Below are 8593 nucleotides of genomic sequence, written 5' to 3'. Positions count from 1 at the left end.
CACAAGACTTTCAAGGAAATCAAAGAAGACCTAAATAAATGGAAGAATATTCCCTGTTCATGGGTAGGAAGACTAAATATTATTAAGATGTCTATCCTGCCAAAACTGATCTACACATTCAATTCAATCCCAATAAAAATCAACACAGCATTCTTTAAGGAACTAGAAAAACTAGCTGTGAAATTTATTTGGAAAGGAAAGAGGCCCTGAATAGCCAAAGACCTATTGAGAAAGAAAAATGAAATTGGAAGAATCACACTACCTGACTTCAAAACATACTACAAAGCTACTGTACTGAAAACAGCATGGTATTGGCACAAGGAGAGACACACAGACCAATGGAACCAAATTGAGAGTTCTGATATAGATCCTCATATATATAGCCAATATAATATTCAATAAAGTCACCAAACCCTCCCAACTGGGAGAGAATGGCCTATTCAACAAATCGTGCCTGGAGAACTGGATACCTATATGGAAAAGAATGGAAGAGGATTACCATCTCACACCTTATACAAAAATCAACTCAAGATGGAAAGACCTAAATATAAGAGCCAAGACCATAAAGACTTTGGAAAGCAGTGTAGGGAAGCATATACAAGACCTTGTACTAGGAAATGGCTTCATGAACTTCACTCCAAAGCATAAGCAGCAGAAGAACAAATAAATAAATGGGACCTCCTCAAAATTAACGCCTTCTGCACCTCAAAGGAGTTTGTCAAGAAAGTGAAAAGAGAACTTACACAATGGGAGAAAATATTTGGTAACCATATATCAGAGAGGAGACTTATAACTTGCATATATAAAGAACTCCTATATCTTGAAAATAAAAATATAAACAACCCATTTAAAAAATGGGAAAAAGATTTAAACAGACACTTCTCCAAAGAAGAAATACAAATGGCTAAAAAGCACATGAAAAAATGCTCCAAATCTCTAGGTATCAAGGAAATGCAAATCAAAACTACAATGAGATACCATCTTACCCCCATAAGATTGGCAGGTATGAAAAAACTAGAAGACTGCAAATGTTGGAGAGGATGTGGGGAATGGGAACACTCATCCACTGCTGGTGGGAATGCAGAAGGATCCAACCATTCTGGAGGACATTTTGGCAGTTTCTCAAAAAACTAACCATAGATTTGCCATATGACCCAGCAATGCAGAAGGATCCAACCATTCTGGAGGACAGTTTGGCAGTTTCTCAAAAAACTAATGATAGATTTGCCATATGACCCAGCAATTCCACTGCTGGATATATACCCAGGAAAACTGAAAACAGGACACAAACCAATACATGCACACCAATGTTCATAGCAGCATTGTTCACCATCACCAAAAATTGGAATCAACCCAAATGCCCATCAACAGATGAATGGATCAATAAAATGTGGTATATACACAATGGAATACTACTCAGCTTTAAGAACAAATACATTACAAACACACATGATAACATGGATGAATCTTGAGAACCTTATGTCGAGTGAAGCAACTCAGGCATTGAAGGACAAATACTACATGACCTCAATGATATGAAATAAGTAAGCCAAGCTACCTCAGAGAGATAGAGACTGTATGATAGGCTTACAGGAAATTGGGGTGTAGAGGAAGGATGTAAGCTGACACCTACATGGGTGAAATCTATAATAAGATGGAGGTAAGTATTTGTACAACAAAGGGATAAAATGGGGGCATAGGGTTACCTCTGGGTGTGGCTTTGAGGCTTGAGGGGGGCTAGGGATGGTAGGATGGGTAATAATGTCCAAGAAATTGGGGGGAGGGTGGGGCAACATACGAACATAGGAGATTGTCAGGTATTTGGTTGAGAGTATAATGCTGAGAAAACCTTTTCAAAAATATAATAAGGAAAGTTAATGTTTAAGATGCTTAAAGGGGATAATCTGATGAGGACAGGCTCATAGGGAATATGTGAATGCTCATTTTGCCATAATGGGTTATATCATTGGATAGAGACCCATATAATGTGAGTGAAGGTATACCCACATCCTGGGAAGGACTGATGCCATCAAATAGAGGGAACCATATCCCTCAAGAGAAACGGTGGCTCCCAGGGCATTAGGGCAGTTGAGCATGTCAAGCCCTCAACACAGTTGCAAGTGTCTCTGAACATGGCCCTTCAAGCAATGAAGATTGTCTGTCATTGTGGGCCCTAAGGGGAGGGGAAAGAGGTATTGAATAGATGGAACCAATGTAACTGTGTGGAGAACAGAAGTGTTCCACAAGAGTACGCAAGAATGGATATAAGAAATGTAAAATTACACCAAAAATATATAGGGGCTGATAGGCTAAAAGGTAAATCATAATGTAAAACATAAGATAACTAAAAATTTTAAAAATTGTATAGTCTAAAACATAAACCACAGTGTAAACACAAATGTTACCTTGTTTGAAAGCTGTTGTCTCAATATCTGTACATCAGTTTCAGTAAGTATACTATGAATATGTAAAAAGATTATTGCTGTGGAAGGGAAAATGTTTTATATTGGATATGTGGGAGTACTGTATATATCAATTACTGTGATCTAAAACTTTTGTGAAGATAAGCTTAATAATTAGAAAAAAGAAAAGAGAAGATAGGACGTAGACACTGAGGAAAAAATGGAAGTAGTTGCCTTACCAAATTGCATACAGGGCAACACTTATTTCAGTGATGGAAGGCAAAACATCAAAAACAAAGCTTTTGCATTTTTAAATTTTTTGATACCCCAATTTATTTTACCTTAATTTTCCAGGTTAATATGTATTCTATAGCTCACCTCTAACCTCATCACTATATTCCATGTTACTAATAAGGCAATATATTGGGGTTCACTTTTGAAGAAGTTTTGGATCACAGAGAGGTTCAACAATGGCATGGGAGGAATACTGGTGTGGGATGTTATTGACAGGGGACACATGGTTGGCAGGGAGTTCTATAGGGCAATTATCCAGGGTACATAAAAATGTTTGGATATTTTCATAGTGATACAATTAAAAACAACTGAGGGAGTGCTGAGTTCCTAGCCAGGGGAGCTCTATCACAGTCCCTAAAGGAACAGCAACAATCCCCCAAGTGCAATGGCGAAGACCAAAAAAGAATGAAGGTCCAACAATGAGCCCTTGATACTAATGAATATGCTGGTGAGCCTGTGCACCTGAAATAAGAACAAGGCCTAGAGCTGCAGGGTGCCTAAGAGTTACCTCCTGAGAGCCTCCATGTTGCTCAAATGTGGCCAGTCTCGAAGCCAAACTCAGCATGTAAATGCATTGCCTTCCCCTCAGCATGGGACATGACTCCCAAGGATGAGCCTCCCTGGTGCCAAGGGATTACTACCAAGTACCAGCTGATGATGTAACTAGAAAATGACCTTGAAAAGGTTCAACTTGGATCAGCAGAATATCTCAGTCTACATATAATACCAGGAGTTAAAAATGCTTTTTGACCTGAATTAAGGGGGAAATGGAAAGGTCAAATGAGTTTTTATGGCTATGAGTCTCCAAAAAAGAACCAGAAGGTTATCAGAGGGGTCGCCCTTATGCACACCTCAGCAGAGTCCAAGAGACAGATAAAGTAGATACAACCCTGGGAATTGGTTCTTCTGAGGGCTACAGAGACCCACAGGTTCTATGGTCATGGCAGATGGAGTTCAGTGCCATGTCAGTTGGCCCTTCTTTGGAGTTTGTGTTTCTGTGTGATGGAGCTGGACTCATATGTGATCTTTTTTCACAAGCCTCTCCTGTTACATTTACCAGAACTGTAGTTGGTGCTGGGGTTTAATACATACCCAGAGGATCTGAACCTCTGGACTGGCCATATGATAGCCAGGTCCTGAGCCTCAACAGACTTCAACTCCTACACTCTGGTTTATTGGACTTATCCCACTCAGCCATCATGGAGTGGAAGAAGGTCAACCACCACACCGTGGAGCCAAGAGTGCCTACAACTGAAAGCAAAAGGATTGCATCCAGATCCAGGTGGAATCTAAGCCCCCTCTTGATATAGATGTGGTGTGGACACAACCAATCCAAGGTCCACAGGATGGAGGAATAGAATATGGATTAAAGTGGACTTACTGATAATCTATTTATGAACTATTGTGGTTAGTAATCAAAGAAAATGTGGCATTGGTGTGGAGAAAGTGGCCATGGTGGCTGCTAAGGTAGGGAGTGGGAGGAAGAGATGAGATGTGGGGGCATTCTCGGGACTTGGAGCTGTCCTGGGTGGTGCTGGAGGGACAATTACCAGACATTGTATGTCCTCCCATGGCCCACTGGATGGAACGTGGGAGAGTGTGGGATATGATGTGAACCATTGACCATGAGGTGCAGTGGTGCTCAGAGATGTATTCACCAAATGCAATGAATGTCTCATGATCATGGAGGAGATTGTTGCTATGGAGGGAGTAGTGGGATGAGGGGTTGGGGGGTATATGGGGACCTCATATTTTCTGAATGTAATAAAAAAATAAGTAAATAAATAAATAAATAAAATAAAAAAGACAAAAGTGAATATAAAATTATGTAACTAAATAAAAATAAATATTTTAAAGAAAAAATAAAACTGACAATTAGACAAAATATTTACAACTCAGATCACAGAACAAAAAATTCTTATAAAAATACTGATATTGAGAAGATAATGTATAATAACACAGCAGAAAATGTGGGAAACATATTAAGAAAAGTTTTATAACTTTTATACTTATTAAGTACTAGAATTAATCATATAAATTAATAGACAAACATACACAGTTATGTCTAAATATTTTATACGGTTATTTGTTGCAGTGCCATTTGAAATAGCAGAAATTGGAAATATCCAGTGTATTAAATTCTAAGGGTATTTTAAAAATATAGAACTTCCAGAATATATAAAAGACTAATATATATATTTCTTAACATTTACCATTTATATGGTATTAATTTTTATAACATAATGTAATTCAATTTTAGATATAAAATTCTATTAATTAAATCACATGATTTTATAATATTACAGAAGATATGAAATTTTGATGTAGAAAGTTTGAATGAAGTGTATCTACTGATAAGAAGGAAGTGATTTACAGAGCTGTAAGTTTTTTTCAGTGAGTTCTGGGAATCTTCCTTAAGAAAATGAAGTAGAGGGAGGCTCTGAAGGATGAGTCAACAATTAGATTGCTAGGATGGGAGGCTCTTTCTGGTGGAATGAAAATCACATCCAAAGATTTCTTTAGGAAGGAGCATGGCAAGCATATGTTGATAAGACAAATGGTTTGGCTTTAACTCTGAAAACCATAGGGAGCATGGTAATAAGAGAAGTCATTCTGATCCTAGGTCAGAATTAGCAGTTTAGTTTATATTCTTAAAAGAAAATAAATGTCTTGTAACAGTTTTAAGAAGGACGGAGACAAAAATCGAGCTGATGTTAGAACAGTTTCCTTCTGGTCATACAACGAAGTATCATTTGCAAGATGAACTTAGAAGAAGTGGACAGACTCATGAGGAGATTACTGTGGCATCCAAAATGCAGACATGCATAGCTCAGATTCCAGTATGTCTTAGAGATGAAAATATATTGATGTATTCCCAAAGAATTTAGTAGAAAAATTAATCAAAAATTGCTGATTGATGAACTATGAATAGTGATGGAATAAGAGACAACAAGGAAGATTCTAAGGTGTTGGGTTTTCCAAAGGGGAGGCTCATTACATCAGCAAGGGCCCATTCCATTAGAGGTGGTAAAATGAAGCTGAGTTTAATTTTGTACTTTATAACTTCCACAGTTAAAGCCTGTATTCACAAGGAATAATTAGTGATGCAAACAAATATTTTACATGGGAATTCATTACAATAGCATGTTGAAGGAACATATGTGAATATAAACAATATTCAAACTTAATATTCAAATGTTAAAAGTAACATTTATTTTAGCAAATGTAGACCACTGAATAAGATACATTGAACAAATCAGATGGCTAAAATTATTTACTAATATGGGAACTTGCTTAAATACTTATAAAAATAAATACATGTGTGCATATTCAAGCAACCGGTAAAAATTATAATATGAACCATAGACTTTGATTAGTAGCTATGCTTCAATATTGATTACTCAATTGTAACAAATGTACCATATTAAAGTACAATGGTAATAATAGGGGGAAATATTTGTTGGGGGTGTTATAGTGAATGCCCTAAACTTTTCTTGTCAATTTTCTGTAATCTAAAACTTCTCTAAAATTAAAGTTTATAATTACTGAAAAAATAAATGTGCATATGACAATTAATTATGTCATAATTAAATAGAAATCTATGACAAGGAATAGCTTACAGCTCATCATTTTTGCTTGATGTTTATTAACTAAATATATTTTTGGTTACAAAGTGTTTTTAATAACCCATCTGCCAGATGGAAGAACACAACTCCTTTTATCAGACACTTTACAATTTTTTTTGGTTCATGGAGGCTATTAAAGTATTTATTATGAAAATATTCATCTGATACATTATATGGGACTAAACTAGATTATTTTATGATTGTGAGTGCCTTTTGGAAATGGCACTTGTGTTATTTCTCTTTCTATCACTATGGCACTGCACTGACATTATTAAATAAAATAAGTATAGAATATCTATTTGAATATAATCAAACTGAAACCTAAAGTTCAGAGAGTTATCCATATTGAATAGTATCAATTTCATAATATAAATTTTAATACTTACTATTTCCAAATGTATTTTGGAAATTTAGTTCAAATTGCTCATTTTTGTTGATCTCTCAAAAGACCATCATGTTTCAAGTTAAGAGCAATCTCCTTCGTGCTAGAACATTGCTGAAAGCTTTCTTCACATCTTTGTTTCTCAAGGTGTAGATGAGAGGATTTACCAATGGGGTGATCACACAGTAAAACACTGACACCACTTTCCACATGTTGAAATTGTATGTGGCTGGAGGCCGGACATAGGCAAAGATGATGGTGCCATAGTAGATGGTGACCACAGTGAGGTGTGAGGCAATGGTGGAGAAAGTTTTCTTCCAAGCCACCTGGGAAGACATTCTTATTATTGTGACCACAATTTGGCCATAGGAGGACATGGTAAGTAGGAAAGAACTTAGAATCACCACAGAGCTACATGTATAGCCCAAGGCCTCTGCTAGGAATGTGTCTGAGCATGAGAGTTTGTAAATGGGGTCTGAGTCACAAAAGAAATGATTGATCTTCTGGGGGCCACAGAAGTTGAGGTGAGAGATAAGTATGGCAGGTAGGAGAGGGGCAAGGAAGCCCCCAACCCAAGATCCAGCTGAAAACCGTAGGCAAATATCAATACTCATGAGGACTGAGTAGCGTAGAGGGCTACATATTGCCAGGTACCGGTCATAGGCCATCACAGCTAGCAGGATGCACTCAGCAGCTCCCATGGAGAAAAAGAAGTAGTACTGGGTTATACAACCTGAAACAGAGATGGTGACAACCTGTGATAGGCAGGTAGCCAGCAGTTTAGGCACTGTTGCTGTGGAGTACCAGATTTCTAAGAAGGCCAAATTTCCTAAGAAAATGTACATGGGTGTCTGGAGTGTGGATTCCATAAGAACAATGTAAATGATAAGAGTGTTTCCTGTGAGGGAGAGCAGGTACACTATGAGGAACATCACAAATAATGTGAGCTGTGGGTGGGGAACACTGGAAAACCCAAGGAAAATGAATTCCCCCACTGTCGTTTGGTTTTTTACATCCATATTTCATCTTCTCTGATCTGCAATAGATCAATAAAGCCCAGAAAGTTTAGGCAGATGAAAACAAGAATTGGATATTCTCATATTAATATTAATGATAATAATGGATACCCAACAGTTACAGGAAGGTTGGCTGAGAAAAAAAAATGATGTCATTCTAAACCTGGATTAACTTGTTGGGTTTTCAATTATAAAAAAATATTCCAACAGAAATATTGCCATAATCCACATTTTAGACATGAAGAAACTGAAGAATTAAGTAGCTTTCACACAATTACAGTGCTCTGTTGTTGGCACTGATTTTCAAACCTGCAGGTTGATTTAAAATGCCACAATCCACATTAATACATATAATGTCATTACAGGGAAGAACATAACATTGTCCCATAATTAGAGCCTATTGAAATAACAACAACATAAAGCAGGTCAGAAGCCAGGGATCAGGGGCCTCTGGGCTGAAGCTCTCAGACATATGAGTAACACCATAAGAGAAGGGGTTGCATATAATTTTAACTTCATTACCCCCTGATTTATGCCATCAAATTAAGAGTTGATAACTATCGGTACATGGATAAAATTCTATATTCAGAAAACAAAACAATGAGTACAATTCAAAATTTGCAGTAAAGAAATATTTTTAAATATTCTTTAAATTCCCTAATCATAGATTTGTATGTTTTAAGAATAGTTGTGATTACCTTTTTTCACACAGTGGTTAGAAATAGTCAAGCAAATAAATTTAGGAGTTAGAAATCTTTTGAGAAATAGCAGATTATCAAAAAACATATCAGCTTACATGTGCTTAAATGCCAGAATATTCAGATGAAAATGTAAAGTAAAATTTTTCTTGGTATCCATAAAAATTATTATGTA

At 36.6% G+C, this 8593-nt stretch overlaps 1 protein-coding gene across 1 annotated transcript; it reads right to left on the bottom strand.

Annotated features, from left to right (window-relative positions):
• Positions 1-6781: 6781 nt before the first annotated feature.
• Positions 6782-7723, bottom strand: LOC131275265 (olfactory receptor 5A2-like). Its single transcript, XM_058285093.1, has one exon. It carries the CDS (start codon positions 7721-7723, stop codon positions 6782-6784), a length of 942 nt encoding a protein of 313 aa, XP_058141076.1.
• Between the last annotated feature and the right edge of the window lie 870 nt (positions 7724-8593).

The sequence above is a fragment of the Dasypus novemcinctus genome, chromosome 22, assembly GCF_030445035.2.
Source record: "Dasypus novemcinctus isolate mDasNov1 chromosome 22, mDasNov1.1.hap2, whole genome shotgun sequence".
NCBI classification, from domain to species: Eukaryota; Metazoa; Chordata; class Mammalia; order Cingulata; family Dasypodidae; genus Dasypus; species Dasypus novemcinctus.
The sequence above is the reverse complement of the archived record's forward strand: the minus strand, read 5'-3'. Positions and strand labels throughout refer to the sequence as shown.

Bases quoted from the DNA above. Each gene is read 5' to 3' on its own strand.
- LOC131275265 (XM_058285093.1), bottom strand. From the start codon at position 7,723: ATGGATGTAAAAAACCAAACGACAGTGGGGGAATTCATTTTCCTTGGG.